This window comes from Telmatherina bonti, assembly GCF_933228915.1.
Source record: "Telmatherina bonti genome assembly, chromosome: 19".
Lineage (NCBI taxonomy): Eukaryota > Metazoa > Chordata > Actinopteri > Atheriniformes > Telmatherinidae > Telmatherina > Telmatherina bonti.
The window spans coordinates 16,782,716-16,808,987 of record NC_136617.1 but is presented as its reverse complement, the minus strand read 5'-3'; the positions used below and the strand labels follow the sequence as shown (position 1 = coordinate 16,808,987).

The 26,272-nt window shown below is 37.7% G+C and overlaps 2 protein-coding genes across 2 annotated transcripts; one reads left to right on the top strand and one right to left on the bottom strand.

Moving 5' to 3' along the window:
* The first annotated feature begins 11 nt into the window (after positions 1 to 11).
* Positions 12 to 2,564, top strand: LOC306769633 (protein C1orf43 homolog). Its single transcript, XM_079258314.1, has 7 exons — positions 12 to 358; positions 443 to 544; positions 635 to 743; positions 881 to 934; positions 1,216 to 1,382; positions 1,472 to 1,530; positions 1,890 to 2,564. Exons 1-7 carry the CDS (start codon positions 296 to 298, stop codon positions 2,095 to 2,097), a joined length of 762 nt encoding a protein of 253 aa, XP_079114440.1. The 5' UTR covers positions 12 to 295; the 3' UTR covers positions 2,098 to 2,564.
* A 1,044-nt stretch (positions 2,565 to 3,608) lies between these two features.
* Positions 3,609 to 25,690, bottom strand: tuft1b (tuftelin 1b; the record flags this gene model as incomplete). The annotated part of the gene is made up of 11 exons (XM_079258697.1): positions 3,609 to 3,743; positions 3,869 to 3,960; positions 5,177 to 5,260; positions 5,555 to 5,660; positions 5,764 to 5,987; positions 9,058 to 9,168; positions 9,905 to 9,988; positions 10,906 to 10,971; positions 11,153 to 11,227; positions 11,544 to 11,621; positions 25,589 to 25,690. The coding sequence occupies 11 exons, from the start codon at positions 25,688 to 25,690 to the stop codon at positions 3,671 to 3,673; spliced, it is 1,095 nt and encodes a 364-aa protein (XP_079114823.1). The 3' UTR covers positions 3,609 to 3,670.
* Positions 25,691 to 26,272: the final 582 nt, after the last annotated feature.

Below are 26,272 nucleotides of genomic sequence, written 5' to 3'. Positions count from 1 at the left end.
AGATGCGAAGCTAGCTAAACTGCATAATCTCACTCATGATGTCGCTTGTTATGAACAACAGTTGTTGCTCGAACTATGTATAGTTATTTTTCATAAAAGGCAACTTTTGACAGCTACAATGGTGACAATAAGGGTGATGTCTGTGCTGCTGTGGCGATTGCTTACAAAAAGAAGATAAACCGACTTTAGCACACGAGCTAATGTAGCTACATAACGGTAGATTAACTAATTACCAGCCAGTCGATCGACCTGCAGATTTATTTATTTTATTTTATTTTTTTTTATCACTGACAGTATGGCAGACTCGTCGCCTTTGTCGGGGGTTAATGTTGTTTTAGTCATGGCCTATGGGAGCTTGGTAAGTTAATCATATTTATGTTCAGTATTAAATACACAGGCATGTTATTGTGCTAAATATTAAACCATTTGCATTTCTGCACAGGTGTTCGTGCTGCTCTTCATCTTTGTTAAAAGGCAAATCATGCGTTTTGCAATGAGATCACGCCGTGGACCACATGCACCTATTGGCCACAATGCACCTAAGGTAAAGTGAAATTTCACTGGTGCAAGTTGATAATAGTTAATAATCTCGTGTTATCAGAGCACCGTTTAGTTATATGTTATGCATTTACAGGGTTTGAGGGAGGAGATAGACTCGGGACTGTCCAAGGTCCAGGAGATTTGTTTCGAGCCTCGTCTCCTTTCGGAAGAGGACGACAGACTGAGACGTGGATCACAGATTAGTCAGTCATCCTTTCCTCTCAGCTCAGCACAGCACTTCATTTCTCTTTCTATTAATTTTTCTTTTTTTGCAAAGTGCATGCTACTCCTTTTCTGTAATGTAAAAACAAATAACTAATAACTGTTTCATCTTTTAAAGGTTGCTATAACTACCTGTACAGGATGAAAGCTCTGGATGCCATTCGTGACTCAGGTGAGGTTAGAAGTAAGCTTTTTATTACTTTTCAGAGTTGATATATTTTTTTCTAATCTCAACTAATTTAATCGCCATATTCATCACTATCATTACTAATGCAGTTCAATTTTGTCCTCTTGTGGAGATGCAGAAGTTAAAAAAGTTTTTTTTTCTTTAAAATAGTTATTGTCTGCTACATTTTCATTCTGTAGTTATGTTCTTCAGTGACCCAATGTGTGGCTGAGGAATACCGAAGCTTCAGCTTTCTTAACATTTTTTTCATCCTCTTTGGACTTCAGGAATTCCTCTGCAGGATATCAGTCGCAATCCCAGCGCTTTTACTGGACGCAGCTTTAGGAACTGGCTTCTGGAGTTGCGCAACTCCCACTCTCTGATCAAGAGCAGCCGCAGCGCTCTCATCGACCGCTTGCTTGAAGGCTACGACAGTGCTCGCCATGGAACTGGGGTGGGTAAAAGTCTTCTTTAATGTGTAATAAGTTGGTTAAGGAAAGAGTTTAAGGTAAAAGTAAAAAATTGTTATAATGCCTGTTTCAGGTGTTTGGAGAGGCAGAATTTCTTGAATACCAACAGGCTCTCAACGAACTGGTTGATGTGTAAGTACTTCTGTGCTGGTCTAGACTTGAAGTTTTGTGGTATAGTTCACAGTGTTCACACTAACAGGCCTTTACAGCTCTCACTCAAAATAGCTGAACATGCTTTTTTATTTTTTTTAAGTATGTGCAAATATACTTTATGATCAGATGATACTTTAGAAGTATGGGCTGGTAAGAATGTGCAGTTGCCAGTAAGACTGAAGTTGTGTGAACATGCTGCAAAGGTGAGCATGATCATTAATTATTAGAATAACCATACTTAAGTAAGTTTTCTTGCATTTATATTGTTTTTTTGTGCATGCCCTCTGTCTTATGCTGTAAATAGTTTAGTCATCCCTTTTTCTTGTCACCTTTCTCAGCGTGAAAGCCTACTCTAGCAGCACCAGCCTGGACCAGCATCACCAGTCTGCAGCCAAAGACCTGACTGGTTCTCCCATCCGCAGCACTCCCTCCACCATCCAGGTAACTTACCTGCCCTCTACAGGCCAACGCAGCAAGAGGCCCAAACACTTCTTGGAGCTCAAAAGTTTCAAAGATAACTACAACACACTGGAGAGCACGCTGTGAGATGCTGACGATCAGAAAACGTTTGTGCCACGTGTGAGCCTGTATGGGCAAGGGTTACAAGAACTGTAACTGCCCTGAAAGTGAGCTTTAAAATTGTGAACAAGGAAAATAATGTGTGGGAAGACTCTGCAGTATCTCAAAAGATTGTGCTTTTTTTGTGCACATGGAACACCCAAGGCCTTCGGACTTAGTTTGGACCTAATGGATCACAATCAAAAGACAAATCTGATTGTGGCCAACCTTGCAAAGGTTTCAACATCATATCTGTGAAAACAGTTAATGGCAAGTGAGTTTATTTTAATTTAAAGGTAGAATATGAATGTTTAGCTTTTAATTAAATGTGTTTGTACAGATGTAAAATATTTATATGGACAGTGATAATTTATTTAATTGATGCTGATTGTGTTGAATTGATGTGCACTTGTACCCATTGGTGTGTTGATATAAAAAGAAGTTTTCCAAATCTCTTCCTCGTTGTTGGTGACTTTACTTACATCCACTAGGTGGCATTAGAAGGTTATGATTTAACTTATCAGAGCAACACATGACAAAGTTAAAGTTGTGATACTACAACAAGGGTCTTAGAGTATTCATTTCTTTATTATAGTCTATGGTTTAAATAGACTGAACAAATGTTATAGTAAAAGGACACAAAAACATCAGTGTATCTACAATGTTGATAGTAATTTACATTATAAAAACTCACTACACTGCAACATTGTTTACAAAAGGAAATTTTGAATCTAATGCAAACAATGAAGAATAATGTTAGTTAACTCAGAAATATTACACATAGAACATTTTAGCACAAAACAGGCCTGAGTACAGGCAGCAATTGGCAAAGATGATAAGAAAACCTATTTTCTCCTATATCCAGAAATGCAAAAATGTAAATACATTAAATATTATCTCAAGATCTGACCTACTTTATTGTTGGAGAAATATGTTTAAGTTAAAGTAAATCTTGTCTCAACACATATATTAATAACTGCATACCTGCTGTTAATATTGTGGAGAGCACAGGAATTTGACTGCCACCCCTGAGGGGACATTGTTGGATAGACTGCATTATAAATATGAGGTGAAAACATAGAGAACACAGTGATCATCTATACACGTGACCTGTATAATTGAAAATGATCTGAAGATTGACTAAACATTTCCATCAACTGGGTGAAGCAGCTTCGTCAGGCTGCATGAGAAAGACGTTGAGGTTCAAATAAAGCTTCGCTGAGCTCTTTCAGTTTCTGCATCCTGGAGAAGTTCTGACAAAGCACAGACTGCACAGGCCAAATGCAACATCCAAGAAGTTGCAGTTTCTCTCCTTGCTTCCTTTTAAGGATCTTTCCTCTTATTTTCTGCAACTGTTTATAATCGGTTTTGACACTCAGAAAACCAACAAAAAAAGGACAGTAGAAAACTTCAGTTATCTAAAAGGTACATACACAAAATCAGAGTGTACAAAGTATGTTAAAACAGTATTATCACTGCAGATCTATTTCTATACTGGTGGCTGGTTAAATATTTATTTACAGAGTTTTTCTTCTTATCATCTCTTTGGTTCTTGCTCCATTTAAGACTTGATCTCAATGAGCTTGATGAATGGAAGGGCTTTGTTGGTCTGTGTTGTCGGTGTGAGAGGTTTGCTGTAAAATGAGTAAAATTTAGTCGATTATTTAGCAACAGCATAAAAAATAATGACACCGACTCAGCTGGATGATATTACTCATAAGTAAAGATTAGAAGTGGAAATTAGGAGGCAATTCCTCACCTATAAACAATCTCTGGCTTGTTCTCAGTTGAGGGGGGTGGAGGGTCCTGGCCAGCCAGTAAGTACTCCATGTGGTCATGCATTTCCTTGTTCTGCAAAAAGAAAGAAATTAAAGCCATTAAATTGTGGGGTTTTTTTTCTGGTGCAAAAGCACAGATATAATAACAGATATATCTACAGTTAATTTTGAAAGAAAACATGGGGAGTAACTATGTTTATTACTAATCAATATGTTACTATTTCTATAGAAAATGTGAAGTTACATCATTCTAAGTTACAAATCAGAATGAGAGTAACTTCTGAACTACTCTGTTCTGCAATCTTTCATCTGGTTGGCTAAGTTTTAGCTTGGAGGAAAAGACTAGAAATCCAAATCTGGGGGAGAACTGAAGAGCTGGAGATAGGAAACGAGATGAAATGAACCTTGTAGAGAGAAAATCTGCAACTATGAACAGGATAAAGCAATTATGGGATGATTTCGACAATATAGATCTTAAGACAGAACTATATCACTGACTCTAACACCAATAAGATTTGTGCACTTGAAGACTATAGTGTGTATGCACTTTTCACCTGTTATACATCAAGGAAGCTCATATAAACTGCATGACTCTATAGCATCTTGTCATGAAGAAACCAGATTTCCTGCAACTCCACTCCATTTAATCGAGTAAAAAATAAAAATGTAAGGCCCTTTCAAACACATTCAGTTGTGTTCAGTTTATGGAGTCGTCAGTAAATGTTATAATTTATTTTAGAATTAATGATCATTTTCTAAAATCTTAGATCTTCTTAAAGTTTTGTTTCATTGGTAGGCTTACAGAAAAAGACACAATTTAAAGACTTGAACATGCTCCTGAAGGTTATTAATGCCTATCAAAGACAGTCTGCAGTGCTGGGAGCATTCCTATAATCGGATGTATAATCAAATCCAATGACTCAAAATGGAAAGCAAAGTGACATCAGCTCCACTTTCTCTAAAATATCTGGCATTCACAGTAGTCCCAAAGCAGCTGGTAACTTTAGAACCGGATGAAATGTTAGCAAATAAAATGGCAGATTTGATGGGACACTGTATTAGCTAACAGAAGATGTTTGGTGATGTTTTTTTTTTTTTAACTTATTAAAATATAAAAGATTATAGGAAGTGCCATGTCTTATTACCAAATGTTTACAAGATGAACCATTTTTTTTAATAAAAAGAACTGTAAGAAAAAAAATGCAGTGACCGCTGTAGATAAGGAGTCAAAATGGGCTTTAATGGATTTGTTGGTATATTTTATGAGAGCAGAATAAGAGAATGCTGACCTCAGCTTCCAGGAAAGCCACCCTCTCCTCCAAGTCTCTGATGACTCGATCCCTCTCTTGTAGGATTATCCGTGAGTTCTGCAGCTGTTCCAGACAAAACAAACAAATTTGCGGAGATGCTCATGAAAAGCACAGCTCACATTTCCACACAAAGCAGATAAAGCATCACTTATTCACTGCAAGCCAGTTTTGTTTCATCACCCTTTTCTGCTTCACTCCTCTCCCACAAATCAATGTTGATTCTAGCATCTGCCTCTTTAAACTCCCATTTCCTCATTAATGGCTTCCTGTGTGTTTGTGGGCACCAGAAAGTTCATTTACTTTGTGTGTGTGTGTGTGTGTGTGTGGAGCATGCAACTTTCCTGTGTTTGTAAATACCTGCTCGATCATGTGGCGGACCTTCCTCTGCTGACTCTTCAACATGTCGTCAAGGTGATGAATCTTTTCCCTCAGGACAGCTACCTCCTTCTCGAGCTCTGCACACCTGCAAACAGACAAAAACTTAAACAAATCTGTCCTAGTTTACGTACAATATGAAACAAATCTTTATGGATGCAAGTTGATCCTTGCTACAAATATAATCTGACCTTTGTTGCTTTTCTGCTCCTTCCTCTCTGTTTGCTTTCAAGTGCAGGAGCTCAGCCTCTCCTGCAGCCATCTTGTCTCTGAGAATACCACTCTCAATCTCCATGCTTCCAAGCAGCCTCTGCAGCTCTGCCAGCTGTTGACCTCTCTCCTCTGACTGCTGCTCCGCCTTCTCAAGCCGCTCTGACTGCTCGGTAAGACGTGTCAGATAATCGTTTGCCTCGGCCTGCAAGAGAAACCACAGAATAAAAACAGCTTTCTGATGAGGAATGATGTTAAGTTTAGAATAAGTTAAACAAGCCAGTAGAAAGAGTTACATAATTTTGAGTGTTGGTGAGCCAAAGGAGACATCCATAGAAAAAAACTTTTGTCAAAAGTTACTCGCTTTAATCAAAAGAAAGAAAGGTTTAATGAAGATGCTGCAGAACTGATATCCTAACAGTGCTAACAGATGATTCTCTCACACAGATCTATCAGCTTCACTATAGCAGGCCTGGTCATTTCTTGCCTTCTCTAGGTTAAAGCACCTTCCCATGATGACGTGTTTCTTGCTACTTGTTGTAAATGAGGTTTTGTCATAAAACCAAGAGCTTGCATTTGTCAACACCAAAGCAGAATCAGATGTAGCTTTTTCAAATGGCCACCGTGGCAGTGGTGGATGGAAAAAGATAGCATTTTCCCAGAAGTGTGATTGGATTCAGGTCTGGTAAAAAGTGAAACCAGTTCATAGCATCAATGCCTTTGTCGTGCAGGACCTGCTGAGAAACTCCAGCCATATGAGGCCGAGCACATGCTTCAGCAGCAACCCAGAATCCAACTGCTGCTGGAAACATTGGGTTCAGTACCAAATGACAGTGAGGGTACCCTCAGGTAATGTCTGTACAGTCCTCCAAGGATCTGCCTCCCCAGGCTAAACCAGTCATACTGGAGGATGTGCCCAATGTAAACCTGCTCTAATCTGCAAAGAGTGCAGGGTGCCAATGGCGAATAAAGAGTATGGGTCTGTGCTCCTTCTGTTTGTCCTTGCATGAAGGACCAGATATTGCTCCTGCTGCTGGGTTGTTATCCTCCTACAGTCCCCTCCATGTCTCCTGATGTACTGGCTTGTCTCCTGGTATCTTTTTCATGCTCTCAATACTCCACTGGGAGAAGCAGCAAACCTACTTGCCACAGCGTGCACAATGATGTGCCGTCCTGGATAAGCTGCACTACCAGAGCAACTTCTGTGGGCTGCAGAAACTCTACTGATGAGGGCAAAATGCAAATACTACCAAAAATCAGAATGATGAAAAACTGATATTCCAGGAGTGTGATGACTTTGATTTACGTAGAAAATATTTTACTTTATTTTTTGAGAAGTGTAGTTTGAGTTGTATAAAGAGCAAAAGCACAAAAAACCTTCAACCAACAGTTTCATACAAATATCTTATCAAAACTTTCAGAATTTAGTCACTTTTTACTGTAAATACACAAGTTCATACTTGTCATTACATTCTGGTCATAAAGTTAAAAAAAATGTATTTAAACTTTCAGTTTTGAACCAGAAAGTTTAGATACTGCTCAAGTAAAACTCAAGCCTGCATGTCAAAATATTTAAAAGACATATCTGATTGACCTGTGACCCCAGTGGGCAAGGCCCTCCAATGCAGTCTTTTCATTTTAATTGATATATTTTTAACCTTTTCGCATTCCAGCCGGTCGCAATCAGGACACTTTGAGTGTTTCTCCATGACTGTAGGAGCACCAAGAGGATATCATTTTAATTCATAATTATTTACCTGTTATTTTTATTGTAGTACTGAATCATGATATATATGTGTGCATTGAAAAAAGCAAATTGTGTGTCTTTGTGTATTTGATCTATTTGTATATAATCACAAAATCATGTAATAATTTACAGAACGTAATGCATTATTTAAGTTATTGCAGCATTTTGCACAAATTCATTATCTGGCTTCAATAAAGTAAAAGCAGATGGATGCCTTTGGACAACTGACATAAGAAAGTGGTCCAATGAAGGAACATGTCAGGTATCATGGTGCAAAAATTGTCCATTTCCAGCCGTTTGCAGGACCCAGACAATGTGGTGAGAGCAACAGCTGCGGCAACCAAATGTACATGTGTCCTCCCTCGTCCTCGATGCCTGGAGGCATCATCTTCAGATGGATTAATCTCAGTCCAACTCATCTCTACCATGTAGCAAGTCACAATTACATTTGTAGTATGCTTGGTTTCTGGTTCTTGCAGAACCAGTTCAGCTCTAGTAGCCTTTCTCTAAAATAAAGTTTTGTAAACTGGTGCAGGTGAGTAAGTGAGTGTTCCACTGCTTTGACTGGGATGCACAGGTTTGTTTAGTGGCTAGAGCATGATGAAAACATCTCCAAAAACATCTTTGTGTTGTTGTGTGTAAAATTTGACCCATGGATCAGAACATCTCTCATGATATTGCAGTTTAGATTTCTGAACAAATATTAGACTGACTTTGTTATTCATAAATAAATGTTTTATTTTCGTTTGAATCTTTCAGGTTACAGCTGATTTAAATTAAATCCGATTATGTGTGGGCAAAAGTTTTGCCTTTTTTTTTTTATTTTCAGTAATAGAGGAAAACACCTGGTTTAAGTTGTATTCTGTTTCTAATGTGTTTCGACACACTTCAAGTATTGAACTGGAACTTGTCTGATTATAAAGTCAGAGTATACTTGAAAAACGGGACCTCCCCTCCATCAATCAATGGCCAACCTGTTACTGTATCGTGGGGTAGGGACTGTATTTGCATAATACCGTATTTGTGTATTCAACTGAGGCATGCATTAAAATAAAGACTACTCAGAGCAATGGTATGTATAGACTTGTCTATCAAGTCTTAACTTGTTAAAGGTATTTGCTGTTTCCTTTTGTGGTTGTCTGGTTTGTTTAGTTCTCTCTAATTAGATGGTCATGACAAAAAAATGACGTCAAAATAAGATGCGCGAGTTTTCAAAGCAAATGGTATCACATGTCCGCCTGTTGCCTATAATAAAATTTTGGGGCTGCAAACACAATAGTGAGGATGGCGTACAAGATAAAAGAGCAGCTCCAGCCGATGGTAAAATATTAGTCTGTGGGCAGTGTCCCTACATGCTCTGGCAGATGCTTTATAAACACTCTAACGCTGAACGATCACAGGATGACGGCTGGAATCCAAAGATATCACTGACAGATAAAGATAATTACACCACTCTGAGAGCAACAGAGTGGTGAGTCATGGGTTCAGGCGGAAAACCGCGTCATGTCACTCATCTCCTGTAAAAGACCTGCAGTCTGTTCCTCTCTTCCTGGTGCTGCTCCTCCAGCTCCTTCAGCTGTGCATACAAACGCTTGGTAGCCTCCCTGAGTTTCACGCTCTCCTCCTGGTTATCCCCAACCTGAGAGAGCAGGCGGACAGAGAGTGAAACACTCAGTTAAGATTAATTCTCACAAACTACTTGAACCTGAAAGGAAGACGGGAGTTATCAAACAGATAAAAGAGGCTGCTGTTAGAATATCTGTTGTAGCCTGGATTAACAAAAGCATCTTGACAGAAAACCTTTGAAAGAGTGGGAAGGTAAGCTTTTATTTCTGCGCTAAAGTGGATGGAAAAGTTCCCTTTCCAGACAAACAGTGATCTTTGAACTTTGCATTGCTATATAATATGACCTCACTTAGAAAGGAGAACAGTGTAAACTGACCCAAGTTTACCTGGATAGCACACACATACGTCACTGGGTAAAGATCCACACACACACCCTCCCTGCTCCTGGACTACTTTCTTGGGAGATAATGGTGTTGTATTACAGTAGATGTTATAATGTGCTGACTCTAGAATAATGGATGAGAAATGCAATATCATGTCTGTGCAGGCTGTGTGTGCTATAAGCCGGTGTGTGGGAAGTAAGTGAGTGTGTAGCACCATTTTATTTGTAGCAGAAAAAGGTTGGATGATGTGAGTGGGGTAGATGCTGAAGGGTACAACATTTTTCACATTCATAAATTTTATACTTGTAACTTCAATAAAAAGTGTGAATGGAATCAAACTATCAGTTAAATGTATGTCTAGTGATAATCAGATCATACTGACAACACACACACAGACTTTTAAAGCTGCCCAGAAGACGAACTTACTTGAGAATCATGGAGAGCAGTGTTGCCATTGGAGACAGCTGGCTGGTTGCTGAGCATGTTGACCCTGAAGCCATTTGTTGGATACTGTGTAGAGAAGAGCAGTAGCTGGTTAGTAGTGCTTTATTTTTTTTTAACTCTTACAAGACACTAGAGTTGGTTTCTTTCATTAAACCAAAACAGGAACCATCCTGCATATTATGTTGTAGCCATTTATTTATTTTCTAATCATAAATTTTTATCAAGCAAGTGTTACACACATATCCAAAAACATTTTGGCTGTAAAAACTAGACTAACAGAATCAAAGGGGGAGGGGTTTGTTTGGTCTGCGAAGGACGGGAAATTCATCATTTACACTACCTAATATCATTAAAAGATTCCAGGAATAAGGGGAATTCTCCTTACACAAAGGAGAAGGCTGAAAATCAATGTTGAGTGGCCATAAAGTGCCTTCAGGCAGCACTGCATTAAAACAAGACATGATTCTGTAGTCATCACTGCAACAGATCAAGAACTGTCGTGAAAGGCATTAGCAGTGCAAGATAAAACTCTACCACTAAAAGACAGAACCAAGCATAAACATGGAGCAGAAACATGGCTGCTGCCTTCTCTGGCTCTGAGATTTTCTAAGACAGACTGAGGGGAACTTTTGGTTTGTCAAATGAAAATGTGAAATTATTTTTGAAAACCATTTGCTTTGCATTCTTTGGGTTAAAGAGGGCAGAGAATATCCCAGCCTTTGTTTCTGGCTGGTCTTCCTCTGCAAATAAGATCGGCAAATGATGAAGAGATTTTAAATGTCAACTCAAAATTTTACTCTATAAATATGAAGTTTACAGTTTAAATATCTATTTAAAGACATGTTATTGTCTTTTTTGACAGATTTTTTTCATTGACAGCTGTCATGGGAACTTTGTTTTTTATATTATCATTTTATTTTATTTTTACCTTGTCTAATGGTTTCAGTGTGATACTTTTGAAGTATGAAGTAGAGGCTTTGTACCTTGTTGTTATTACTGTTTTGTCTTGCAGCCATCTGCTCTCTCAGAGTCTTCAGACAGTATCTCACCTAGGAACAAAAATATAATTTAAAAAATGTTCAATATGCAGAAATACAACTATCCCTCTCATGTTTATTCAACTCAACGTAAGTCAAATCATAAAGGAAACCCTCAGGTGTTCTGCACAAAGAACATTTGTGAGCTCAATGTCTGAGGGGAGTGTTGCTCGACTGTCTTTTACACACTGACCTCCTGAATCTGTGACACCTCGTCCGTCAGCATCCTCACGCTTTCTGAGGCCTCAGGGCGTCCTTTAAGGTAGACCTTCGTGGCAAAACAACAGCACTACGTCACATTAAATAACACAAGTGAAGATTCTGTACTACAGGTAAACATGAGGCGAGGAGTGGCATGCACATGCTGTAGTACACACATAATATTATAGACACATAAGTTCACAAACCTTTATGACTTCAACTTGTTCTTCAGAGGGAGAGATAACTCCAACTGGTTGTTGCCGCTCTTTGGGTTTCTGTGGCAACACAACTGCTATACTGCTCTCCTGTATTTAGCAAATAAATAGCAAATTATTCATTTAATGTAATTTCCTTATCTTCAGTTTTCCTTTTAGAGTTTGTACCTTGGTGCTGGGCCGTTCTGACGTGTGGCCTAATGGATCCTGACTTAGTAAGGCAAGTCTGAGCTGTCTGCAGCGTTCCTAAAATAAAAGATGAGAGGATAAGATGAGCTGTATCACGAGATGGAGTGACGGGAAATGCTGAGAAAATACAGCCAGTGAAGTCACAGCTGACGAGTTCAAAATGAAAGTCAAGAGTGAGTGCGAGGGAGGAACAGAGAGAGAGAGGGGGAAGAATAAAACTTCCCCATTGCTGAGGTCTTCTGTGGATGCCCAACAATTACACTCTATTGCCTAGCAACTCACAATGAGGAGACATTTCCACTGAACACTCGTGGTTTAGTCTGCTGATTTGGACTAAACAACTTTCCTTAACAGTAAAAAAAAAAACAAACAAACAAACAAAAAAACCCCCCAAAAACCATAAAAACCAGTTTTGCCAGGGTTAAAAATACAAAACATTCAAATGATCAGTGACTGCTGAGGTGCTCTCAAATTTTCTTTGTTACCTTGGCAACAACAACAAATAATATTGCATGCATGGTTTTACACATTCATTTTAAAATATTTACAGAACATTTGTTTTGACCAATATTGCACTTGCACTTGGGATAGCCAAGAATATACAGACGATTCATTTTGTAATGGCTCTAATGGTTTTGTATTGGATTGTGTCATTTATTCATTCACTTTTCATACAGCTTAGTCCAACTCAGGGTCGCAGGAAAGCTGGAGCCTGTCCCAGCTATTAGCAGGCGAGAGACTGTGTTCACCCTGAACAGGTTGCCAGCCCATTGCAGGCACTGGATCATATTCTATTCTTTTCTGTCAATTTTTTAAATATATATATTTTTTTCCATTTTATTCTACTCTGTTCTATTTAATTTCCTTTTTCTATGGATATCCACATTTTTTTTCCATTCAGTTTTATTTTCGTATCTATTTATTTTCTGTGAGTACTGGATGCCAGCTCTTTATTCTTTTAGAAGATATGTTTTTGTTATCTTTGTGTTTATGGCCTGTGTTAATCTGTTCTCCATTAATTTACTGTATTGATTTATTATTTCTTACTATCTCCTTGATACTGAGTAGACTCCTGAGCTCTAATAGATCTTTGAAGGTATGCTCCGTCACCCAAGCTGTTAGTAAGAGATTCATTGTTTGTCTCGTGCAACACGCATATAATTGTTTGATTAATATTTGGAGGATTTGGAGGCCAACTCAACACTTCCAACTTTCCATAAAAGGGTGTGCTTAGTGATGCCTCCAGGAATAATGTTTAACGTATCAGGTGAAAAAAAGATGTTCATTTTCTGCCTACCATAATCCACTAACCCCACCATCTCTGCATTGGGGTAATCAACGTTTTTCACTTCACCTGTCAGTGTCTCATGGCTGATCAGTATGCTGCAGAAATGTAGGTAATCATTTTTTCTCCTAAAATATGCTTTACATTGTATTTTCAGCTCTGAGAATTTAAATTTGTTCCTACGTCTCTCAAGATATGATTTCCACATAAATAAAATATAAGTATAAAAAAATTCTTCCACATACATTTATGATGATGTATATTTACAAATGTTCTAAAGAAGGCCCATAAACTGCTGTCCTGTTTTGATCCTTCCTTCTTTATAGCTCTTTAACTGGTTGCTTCCTTTTACTGATGAAATAATAACCATATCTAAAGAGATTGTATAATTTCCCTGGAAGGAACTTGGTTAAAGTTAAACTAATCATTTAGTTTATTTGTTTTGTGTTGCAAAACTTATAATGCTGTAAAATGAAAGTGAAAGTATATGGCCTTTCAATTTAAACATGTACTTATAAGCACATTATCAGCAATCTGGCCTTTAAAGTTCCTAAAATGTTTTAAATGCCACCTTAGATGTAGGAAAACTAATCTCATTTGATTTACTGAGTATCAGGAACTGTGAGTGCCTCTAAACAGCAGTGGTTTTGTCAGTTTGCTCATCTGAAGCATTCAGGTATGCGTTAACACAAAACCAAAGAGGAAAAAAAGGCTGTAATTATCTTGTAAACTTTACTGTTACGCCTATGCATCAGAAAGAATTAGAAACCAATGTCTAAATTATTTGGAGGCTGTCATTAAACAGGGAGAGACCAAGTTCCCAGGAATGGTTCTCAGTAAGTTTCCTCAAAGCTCAGGCTGTCAACAAGCTCAGAAAAACTGCAAAAACCACCCAGAGTTGCAGCTCTTCAGGCATCAGATATGATGTTGAAGGTTAAAGTTTGTGACAGTACAATTAGACAAAAACTTGGCAAGTTCAGCTTGTTTGAAAGGATTGTCACGGAAATGCCCCTTCTTTCGATGCAGAACACAACAGCGTGGCTCAGGTTTGCAAAGTCGCATCTGAACAAAGAGACTTCTGGAACAATGGGACCAACGTCAAAATGTTTTGCCATAAAACCATTTTAAAAACTGAAACCAGGATATTTAGTCTGTGGATGGAAATGTATAATCAAAGAACAATAAAACATCTTTGTGCAAAAAAGTGCTAAAACCTAAAAACACCTGACCCTTCAATATTACCCCAGAGCAAATATTTCCATAGAATACAGATAATCCCACACAGGAAACCCTTTTTCACCTTTTGTATAATAAGTCTTTACAGTAATTGTGTTGCTTTTCTTCTTAATGTGAAAAGAAAACAAACCATTCAGGCACGTTGACAGCAAAAATCCACTTCAGGTGCAACATAAAAGTCTAACAGCAGGTAAATTATGTAACATTGACTTATCACCAAAAACTGCTTAATCCTTGTAGCCGCGTTGTGTTGGCTCTATTTGCATGCATATATGTACATGCAAGTACACGTGTTTTTGTACAATAGTTTGTAAGCAGTAAACTTGTGCACAGTATGCCTTAACTTTAAAGTTAAGACGACTGAATTAATATTCTGGGCAGATGCTGCTCATGACAATATTTTTGTTCTTTGTAGTTGTGCTGCTCATCAGTGGCCTTAATTAAACACTGTGTGGGTGTCACCGACAGTGCTTAGAGTACAAAGTAGATACTAATACACATCATTTAAAAGCCGGAAGCATAAAGAAATACAGCAACAATAAGCACTGAAATGCTATTTTAGTTAGAAGATGGTTGAAAAGTTGGAGGTAATGCTGCATCCTTTTTTGTGTGAAAAAAAAAACCTTATGAATTTGCATATTTTTCATTTCTAACTTTTTTTTTCTGTGAGAAAGGCATTGTTACGAGTCTTGCTGAAAAGTGTATGTCTCTACTGTGTTAGAGTAAACTGCGACAATAAAGAAACAGATGTTCCTTTACTGCGCAGAAAGATCTCATGAATCTTCTCCAGCATAGCAGTTCACACTCTCACACTTCAGGCATTTATACTCCAAAATCGCACACAGTCATGCTGCTTACACGGTTATAGCCATGTATTGTATCTGCCTTTAACTGGACACTTGAGAGGAGCTGACACATTTGCTACATAGTTAGTTTAAAAGTATACTGCTACAATAAAGTTAACCCTCACCCATACATGGAGCATTAAACCAAGCGGCAACCTCTGGCGGTTAAAAGTGAAGTCTATGCGGAAGTGCATAAAACTGCAGTTCCCCCTTCATCCACTAGGGGCTGGCTCCAAAACAGAGCAAATCCCCATAGACTCCCATGTTAAAAAGGCCAACTTTACGGCAGAAATAAACACGTTTACAGCCTGGTTCAAAAATCTATTTTCGGTTTGTAGGTCAGGTTTATGATAACTGTGGGGGGAGTGAATTTTTTTCTAACTTTCCAGTTTTAAAGTAATTTAATCTCAAAGTTTGGCAAATTTAGGGGGCGTGTCCTTTTGATTGACAGGTACCAATCTCTGGCTTCAAGGAAGAAGAACGTGGAACAACTGCGTCAGCTGGGTAGCTCCCGTTATCTCGGGGTTAGCTGGGTTAGCTTTTAACTAAAGAAAGCTCGGAGTTCACTCGATGTCAATAATCCACCATGACGCTCACGGCTGCCCTCTCAGCTCCACCTCTTTGCCCATATTTGTATTTTCCAGGCGAGACGACGCGCATGACGCTGCCAACATGGCGATGGTAGGAACTGCCCACCGAGCTTCAATTCAGCTCTTCAGAAACCTTTGGGTGACGTCACGGAGACTCCATCCATCTCTTTATACAGTCTATGCATTAAACTAATCTAGTTTATTTACAGTCTAGAAAATGTTAGAATAGAAATACACATAGTAACTAAAATGAACATTTTTAACTACTGCTGCTGGTCTATAATGTCATTTAACGCTACCCAGCTCCACAATGATACAGAAGCAGTGTGGTCTTTGTTACTGCAAGATCTTCATCATGTATCAGGATAGATGCAGATTAATCCAAGTGACTCACATTTAAACTAAGGATTGCAAACATTTTGGCCGAACATCAGTAATAGCCTGCTGACCACAAGCAGCCTTGCAAACAGGGTCATGTCCTGGCTGTGCTTTATTGCACATTTAGCCTTTGGCCAGAAAATGAGAAAAATGAATGAAATAACAACAAAAGTTCAAATTGCTGGGTTGCTGAAATGAGTTGGTTACAGATAATGGTCAAATAGTTCAAATCTTTTAAAACCTTCATTAAAAAAATGTTAATCTAAAAGTAGTTTTTATAAAACAATACATTTCTATAAATGAATATGTGATCATTTAGATATAGCCTGTTGAAAGGCTATAACTAATTGTTGACCAGTCAAATTATTATATTTTAACAAAGGTATTTTTTTTCACTACAATATTTTAAAGTTGTGCATCCTTAATTTTCACTGCTACAACCAGAAATCTCTGAACTATCACTGAGAGACAAACAGACTGAAGTGGGACATTGTGTACTAGTTGTTTTGTTCTTTGCGTGTCATAAAACAAACTTGCGTGTGAATGAGTCGTAACAGATTAGGCTTCTGGAGTGCGTTGTACACGCCTACTGTATAAGTCCCTCAGACACGAACAGAGATGTGCGGCTTAAAAGAACAAAAAAGACAACTCAGCAAGTCAAATGTTGGGAGCACATTTGGTTACTTACGTAAGCAGCCAGCTCTCAGCTTTGCAATTCAAACAAAGGCTAAGGTTTGCCTTGAATGGCAGCCCTGCTTGTACAGGCATCGACTGAAAAAAAAAATCATCACTAAGGATCTGACAAACTAGTCAAGATTTAACGCTGATCTGAAGGAGTGACAGCTAAAAGGCTCAAGGGCTTCTCTCCCTCAAACACAGAGATAATCACGGGACAGATGTACTCTGAGGTGTGTTTACACTGAGACAGTTCTCCTCAAAACAGACCACCCTTTTGTGTGTCTTTGGCACAAGCTCTGAACACATTTCATTCCTTGACTTAAAATTCTCTTGTAATTAGGTTATAACCTTTCATTTCCAAATTGAAACAAGTGAATTACTGGTATGTTTTTGCACTTAAATGAATCAATTCTATAATTTATGTTAAGCTTCCTAAATCTTGCTTGGATGCTGTTTGACAGGTCTACGCAATATGTTTTTGTTTAACCCTAGGTGATTTCCTAACTTGTTTTTAGAGTCTAAAAAGACCAAACAAATTAATAAAAAAACTAATGCTGAACACAAACATCAGCATACCATCAACTTTCAGAAAAAAAAAAAACTCACAAAGTCGTCACTGTAGTGTGGAATGGCCGGGTCTTGAAAATGTCAAAGTCACAGCAGGATGAAAACAGCTTCACAATATGACAGAAAGAGTTATTAACATCCACCCTTACATTAAGTACTTATTATGTGACATTACAAGCCAAATAACTTGTATTTGTGATCATGCTCCAAGATGTCATAAATCAAACATCAATTACCTTCATACTTTTGCCTAATTTGCATTTTAGCAACTGTTACATAACAATACCAGCTCTGGTATGTTTGGCAAAACACGCACACCAACATTATGACTGAAGAACTTAAAGAGAGGGTGGATAGGTTAAAAATAAGTTCTGCTAATTACGTCCATCTTCTTCATCACACTTTCTCTCTACAGCATGGTGTGTGCAAATATAAACTTTTCTAATGAACACAATGTGAGCTGCCCTGTTAGATACCGTTTAATAAATGTGTTAGAAACACTTTTTTTATTTAGGCAAAAAAATCCCAATGTGATGCTTTTTTAGGCTTGTCCTGGCAGCTCAGGGAACACTTCATTTCCATTTTAAAAAACATAACCTCACATTCACTTCGGGCATCTCTTGCATGATAGTACATGTTTACACAGCATTAAATAAAGTCAATTAAAAAAAGATTTATCTGATAACATCATCAAAACCATCTCAGGTGAAATATGATCTCTTAAAGTTGCAAAACCTCGTTAGATCAAAGGTAAAAATAAACAACTACCTGCATGGCTGCTTTCTGCAGCTTTTATGAAACACATTCGTTCATTTAAATAGCTGCATGGTTATATAATTACATCTGCAGCAAATGATTTCCAGAGTTACAATGTTCATTAAAATCATCAGTAAAATATATATATATAAAAAACATATTTATAGAGTAGATGTGGAGGTTAAACAGCTCTGCCACATTTCCCTGCAAACCCCTTTTCAATTAAGATCACTACAGCGAGACTTGAACTATGGGAAAAATTCTAAGGCACAAATTAGGGGGAATAAAAAGCCACTGAAAGCACCTGCAGAGGGTCAGCCTTTACGCTGAGCAGCGTTAGCCCTGAGGGGGAGTCTGCTTTCAGTCTCTGGTGTCCTGCTCTCAGCACAACAGACAATGTTGTGGGAGGATGGAGCTGTGGTACAGCTGCTTTATATATTCCTACTTGTCTCTGACTCCTGCTCAGAGGTCGCAAAGCAGAGCTGGCGTGCATAATTGAAAGGAAAGTGCACTGGGATAATGTGTGTTCAGTCCACTGAATGTAAGCTGTTCATTTTATTCTTCTAAGCATTTTTGTTTTTACACCAAAACAGACTAAAATTCTTATAATGATCTATAGAAGCCTGAAACTACACATGCTAAATCTAAAATTTGTCACTACAAAAGAAATGCAGCATAGCAGTCGTCTATAAGTTGCTAAGAAATCATTTTGTTTAAAGGAGTCCAAGTCCCGACCACAAGCATTTTCACCACAGGAGAACAGCAGTCTAGTTACAACAAAGATGTCCTCTTCTGTGTTGCAGTGTACATTTCTGTTTGGTTCTTCTTCTTCATCGCAATCCTTTTACTATCAACCATCACCATACCTTCCAATATAAATCTAATAAATGTGACGTGTTATCCCAGGACTTTGTGTTGCTATTTATTATTAAAACAGTCAGATTTAGCATGGCTGTGAGGGGCTTGAGAAAGATTTATAATATAAAGTGAAGATAGCAAAATAAGAAGTTAACTGATTTAACCAAACAGATTTTATACTTTAAGGCACAATGAAAATGCCAAACAACCCTGCAGGAAACGAGTAACATTGACCACTTCTTGGGCTTCTGCGAGGAGACTTTTCACATTTTATCTGATTTAATTTGCCAAATTTATTCCCCGCTTTGGGCTTCACAGGAAACATAAATAAGCCAGATTGCAAAAATCTCTCAGCTTTTTGAAGAAAATTTCAGAAGAATTTAAGCTCTAGTTGCTTTTGTTTAAAATGTGACTCTGACTCCTTGTAAAGGAATCAAAAGGTGCACGTGGCCCCACAGACCCTAACAGTAGTGTTAATATGTGGGTTGTTAATTAGCTTTGTGACCTATTTAAAGAAACATTATAAAGGAAAAATGTATTTGATATAATTAGCAAGTTTTGATTATTACTAAATCTCATGGATTTTTAATAATAACATTTTAAAAGTAAACTTTCCACACGATCTCTGCTGCATGAGACTTGTGGATGAAAACAACCAGTTATCAGACAGCCTAACCTGACTCATATGTACTGATATACAGGTGAAATCAGTGTTTACCCTCCTTGCCCGGACCACCAGTGTATCATAAAACTATCAGACCTCATATGGTGACTACAGGATAATCTCATCTCAGTTTTTCAGCTTAAGCGTCCTTCATGACAGAGGCTCTCTGATTTTGGTGATGAAGTCCCTTTTAAACCAAGTTCAGACTACAACAGTTTTATCATCATCTCATTATTACTTTGCAATGTAGCAAGTTCACGTTTCTCTTGTGCTGAATCTGTGGACTAGATCTTTCATTTGCAGCAACACATAGCACACGGCTATTCAACATGGTATCTCTGCTTCAACACATCTGACCCAAAGTTCTGCACAGCCACTTACTAATTTAAATCAGATGGATCAGATTAAGGATGCATTGAAAACCTCAAGTAAAGTTGGTAATTACATATACTGTACATGTATAATACCACATTGTTTATTCTTCAGTGAGTGGCAGTGTGTTGGGTGACTTTACTAATGTCCACTGAAGTGGCAAAATTGCAAATATACCATCCTCACCTAATGCTAGAAAACAGCCTTTTAATAGGTGTCCACTGTAGTTGACACAATGCATCAAAGGGTTATAGCCATCTATCTGTAACTGCAGTCCAATGAAAGCAGTTTTATCACCAGGCAGCATGACTAGACATGCTTCAAATGATTAAAGATGTCATAAAATACTTAGAACAACTTGATGGTATCAGCAAGCCCTGCTCCTCCTAAGCACCCATTTACTGTTTCGCCACCATAACATAATATGGACATTTTTGTAAGACTAGATGTAGCTGATAAATGTGTTTCTGAAAGACTGTGAGGATTTAAAATGTCTATTTCCAAGTATTTTCTTTTGAACCAGCTTAACTTGTATGTGTACGTAAGCATTCAGACAAGCCCGAATGAATCACATTCCCAAACACTGTACCGTAATCCACGATGCATACAAAACTACAACCACAAGTACCATCATGCACGTCCCACTCTTTACATTCAACATTATCAGCATATTATCCTACAATGTGTCACTATATCTCAGAAATAAATCACAGATATCTACCTGGGCAGACAAAAGAAGTTTAGGGCTCTTCCCGGTTGTTATCAGCCAGTTGTGATCCAGACCATCTGTGTCTGTGTGTGTGTGACTAAGTGTACGGGAAGCCACGGTGGTGCAGCCTTACAAGGCTGGGTGAGGCTCCACCAGCTGCCCAACCCACTTTCCTCCAGACTGTTCTCCAGTCAGAGTGCCAATCCAAGCAGGCACATACTGTTGTTATTAGCCTCCCCTGCAGGACTCTGAGGACACATACACAATGGAAAAAGCTGGAGGGAACATTTCTACTGACTAGATTATACACAGTCCTGAACTGACAGAAGCTTGTTGTTTTTGGTAAATAAAAAAATATCTACCAAATTTAGATGGTTATATATAAACCCAGTCAAAGCCTGAAAACAAAAATCTACCTTGATTTTGATTATATATCAGAATATAATTGATCTTTCTCCTTTGTGTAATATTTCAGTGACACATTTGACCTAAAATGCTTAGTTGAGCTTTTATGTATGCAGACCTTTGTGATTTATAAGTTATTGTTAAGAGAAGAGGAGGTAAAACTGGAATGACGAGGTCCCATTTATCTGCCACACACTGACAGTGGTAGGTAGCAGTGCTCTGAGGAATGTGTGGTGCTGGTTATATAATACGGACAAATGGAGCATCTTTATATAACAATTACTGGCTCTGCAAGTGTGCAAAGTAAACAAAACTATGCAAACAAAAGTCAAAAGCTGCACACACCAAATATGTTCATGTCTGAGCAGGTTTTTTTGTTTCTTTAACTAACTGCCTGCTAGCATCATTTCAATAATCTTACATTATGCTTTTCATGGTCACTTAATATTTTTATGCTCTTCTTAGTCTTATATCACAGTAGATATATCATCTTTAGGTGAACAGTTAAGCCATATTTTATCATTTTCTATCATCAATGATTACTGGAGGAAATATAGCTGAAAAAAAGCCACAATTGAACCTGGTATTTTTTTGTGTTTTTGTACCTGCATCTCTTTTAGCCTGTCCAAGTTTTGTTGATATGTAAGCACTGCAAATGTGGTAGTCAGAGTATTTATATCACAAACAAAGAATGTCTTCAGTGTATTTCTCCAATCACACACTAATCCTTTGTTGAAGGAAAACACATTAAAATCCTGCTAAGCTCTCATAATAATGTCTTTGCCTCAGCCAGGATTGTTCTCGGTTTATTCTTATGCCCTAATAGAAGATATTAAGGTAATTTAAAAACCGAAATGAGGAAACAAATTTTAAAAAATTACAACAAATTATAATGATTTTTCCGCTGAAAAGAAGTTGAGGGGTTTGAAAAACAGATGTCAAGAGCTCAAGACTTGTATTAACAGAGACGACAGCACACTCAGCTACCGAAAATATTTCTTATAATGCTAAAGGGATTACGCAACAGGTATATCCTGCTTTTAAAAGTCCCACAACAATCCACTTACTTCATAATCTAACTTCCAGCAGAAAAAATACTTTTTTTCAAATGTGGGTGTTTGCTGAGCTATGCAATGTCCGCCACAATCTATATAAACAACTACCTGCTCCTTCACGCCTCCATCTTCGCATGTAGCTTCATGCTGAAACAATACATTTAGAAGAATGAATTTCTTTCTAACCATTAAAACAGGAATGCAATGCAATGCAATGTTTAACATGTCATTTGTCAAAATCCCACTCATTTGGTTAAGGGCTATTATTCTTTAATAACAAAAGAAGTTGATTTAAAAAAAACATATTGTGCAAGAGGAGTCAAGAGAAAATAGTGTGACTGCCACAGTTAAGAGAATATTTCTTTTAACAACCATACCAACAAGTTTTGGCACTTCTTTAGTGACTGATGTGGGATTTCTCTGTTAACTCCATTTCAAAATGTCAAGTCAATTGTTTTGTCTGTATAAAGTCTTAACATGTGATTAACTTAACCGTGTTCTAGATAGGCTGAATTGTCTTCAGGCAATAAAACATAACTTAAGGGCTTTTTCTACATCCTCTCTTTTCTTGTTTCAACACATTGGCTCGTTTTTATCAGAGCTGCCGTTGTCTTAACGTTTCTGGGTAAAGTTGAAGATAAACTCCTGGGACAAGCAGCAACACAGTCCAACAGCTGCTCACTCGGTCTGATCTGAATTTTAAGGTGTAATAACTAACATATAAGAAAAGTTTATTTTTCTCTATTTAGATGAAAATCTGTTAAATTCAGGGAACATTAATAACTACTTTTATCGCTTTGATAGATAATAAGGACTTTCAGTGTATTCAGTTTGAAATAATTCATCCATAACTTCAGGATGTTAACGATTTTTTCTAAATCAGACGCATAGTGTCTGTCTGTGGCATATCTAACAGATTTTATTCACACAGAACAAAACTGCTGCAGTAAGAAGTGTTTTTATGTATCTTTTTTTTTAAAGTATGTGTGACTGTATCTAAATCAAACTGTAACAGTACACACACTCCAACTCTGCTGAGGTTTTTTCTCAGCTGTAGGGCTCTTAACAGTGAAGTATGAAAGCTTGTCAGCAGACAGTAGCAGCCATGAGTCAATAAAGGTCCATCACTTATGAAAATCATGGTGACGTTACTGCATCAGTAATTGACTAAGAGCTTCACAAGCGAACTGGTTTAGTAGACTTTAGCATCAGCAAGTCAGTTAATATTAGTCAATATAGAAATGTTTATATCAGTTAAATGGAAAAGTATAAAGCAGAGTGAATAGACATGATGTAATAATCACATTGTAGGCACTGTAGGTTTTTGAAATCTGATATTTAGCACAAACTGTTATTTGAAAATGTATTTACGTCACCTGCTATTTGCATAGGTTGTCAAGGAAACAATATAGGAATTAATTATGTTGCTTTACTTATGAAGCTCCCTTCCACTTGTTTCTGGTTAATTCAGGTGACATGTTGACGTCAACTGGCTGGAGATGGGAGGAATTACTCAAGAGGAGTCTCACTATTATCCCTTTGTGGATGTCCACCACATTTTTTTCTTTCCTCAGAGGTTTGTTTCTATTAAGGAACTGCTTCTTCCACTAAAATACCACAACAAGGAATGTAGTCTACAGCACTAGTGACTTTATGCAAATTACTTTACATATTGCAAACCAGTCAATTAAAATAACTCTGTCACCTAAAACACATATAAAGAGACACTGTATTGGTATATTATTACTTTCAGTGTTTTCATATTAATTTCGTTGTAATCTGCATGTGATAAAAGGATTTGAATTAGCATTACATTTAGGAATAAGCCTACAGAAGCAGATAACTTAGTAAACTAAACTCCTTTGCAGGACATAAGTTAACCCCCACCCATAAAGTTCTCTTTGTTGTTTATGATGTGAACAAAAATGACAGTATCATTAATCAGATGGCAATGGCAAATATTTAGCAAGGTTCATAGGTCAGACAGGAGAGCTCTCTTGTGCAATTTTGCTCTAGATCCCAGAAAATCAGGACAAGTTTAAAATATAAAGAAAACACTGCATTCTTTCTTGAACATTTTGTACAAATATCACTTAATGTCATTTATATTTAAAGAATGGATTTAAAAAAAAAGAAGAATATAAAATGTGCGGATCTATGTCCTTAACGTCATATAAGTAAGTAAAATGACTGTAAAAATGACTATAAAGCTTTAAAATCCTCAAAGATATTCAGAAAACTTCTGCACAACCAAACTTATTTAGTTAACACCTTCTACGTGTTGGTATGTTAAACTGACCTGAGGCAAAGTCCGCCTGTCACATCTCAGCAACAAACTGCCTTTTCAGCTTAGCAACATAAATGTAAAACACACTAAATGTGAAAACGTTCAGTGTGTTTTACGCATCACTTACTTTAGTTTTCGCCTCTTCTCCATTTCCCACCAGCCGCCTCGCGACACCGCTCATCTTCTCGTGTGAAAAATAAATGACAGAAATTAGATGTGTTGAAAGTGTCTAAGTTGTTTTTGGTTTTAAAAATATAATTTAAAAAAAATTCCCCAAAACGACGAGGCTCGGGGGAGATCAGAGGAGACACCTGGAGCTCGTTCCGTCGCGCTGCGTGTCTCTCACGGTCTGTCCAGGTAGTAAATAAAGCAGACCTGCAGGTCCGCCTCGAGCTCAAACTGTCCTCAATCATATATCACCACGTAGGAGGCGCACATCAGAGCAGGCGTTTCTTTAAGCTTTGTTTCAGTTATTTACAAATATACCTCCAATAGTCATGTTGAGTAAAACAATGATGATTTAGGCATCACATACAGGAATGGTTCCAGAAAACTTTTGAGGAGGATTGGGGGGGGGGGGGGGGGGGGGGGGGGGGACTTTATGGCCTTAATTAGGTTAAGGCCAGTTAGTAACTGGCATTTACAGGGTATTTTTCTGACTTTGACTGTGTAATCTTGGGGCAGCGCCTGTGAGACCAGCCATATTTTAGGGTGGCCCGTGTCTCAATGCCACCTCTTTGACACAGCCCTGGATTATTTGGCAGTTTTCAAAACGTGAAGCCTTTCTCTGCATTTGGGGGCTTTCATCAGTGTCAGGAGAGGCTCAATAAATAGAGGTGAGGATGTATTACTGTATAGTAGACATCAAATTAAGATTAATAAGCCATTGAACAACTTAGTAGCTTTGTTGTGGCAGAGTTTGAATATTTTTTTTCCCCCCAAAGTAAAAAAAAAGTTATTCACATTTTGGGAAAGATCCTTGATATAATATTTAGGACAATCTGTCTCAGACATTAAAATCCACAGTTTTATGACTTTCCATTGGGTATTTTTGCGCATGGAGGAAAGCTGCTGGTAATGTCAGTAAGCTGCTTTCTACTTACTCATATTTACATCTCTAACACTTTTCAATTTATGTGGGATTACATATTAAAAGATCAATCAAACAAACAAAAAAAATGGTTGTATTAACGGTTTATACATTATACAATATTTGTATCATTACCATAACCATGATACAAATTTGAGATTGATGATAAATACAATTAATTCACCCCACATCGACTATGAAAGATAATACCTAATTTGCTAAAGATTTCACACATCTCAACTGTCTGACCTCAGGAACTTTGATGACATCTCCATCCGGCAGGCATTTGGTGTGAGTGCTGCTGTACCACAGCATTTTGGTCTTAGTTGCCTGTCTGAGCTTCTTCCACATGGATCCCATGTACCGGCTCACTTCATTTGCCTTGCCTCACCAAATTTTACTTTGTCTCTTTTTACCATTTTATGTTCATGTCAAACACCATAAATAACCTTTCAGGAGTTGCAATCTGCCGCTTCCTCTGCGCTGCAGCTAATTCTGTCAGACCTACAAATAGGACATAGTCCTGTTTGATAACAGTCTTGCATCATGCCAGACGGCTCTGTTGCCACCTGTTCTCAGGCCTGTGACTGAACTCATTGACCTTTAGTGGCATGTTGATTAAAACTTTGTGACATCCATTCTAACACATCTGCCCAGAGAAGTGTCCCTTTAGCAGCTGACAACATGACAAAATTGTTAGAAAATGGATCAGTACCAAAATAGGAACCTTGGTTAAGGGATGATGTGATACTTTTTGTCAGATTTCTGAAGTCTGAATGGAAAACTGTGAAACATTTTGCTATTAATATTCTTACAAATCAAATCTAAAGCACACATATGTTTTGAAGTTACTTTGCTGTGGTAATGCGTTAATAAATAAAATCATTGTACTGTAAAAATGGCACTCTAATACCCAAACTGTAATCTGTCTTT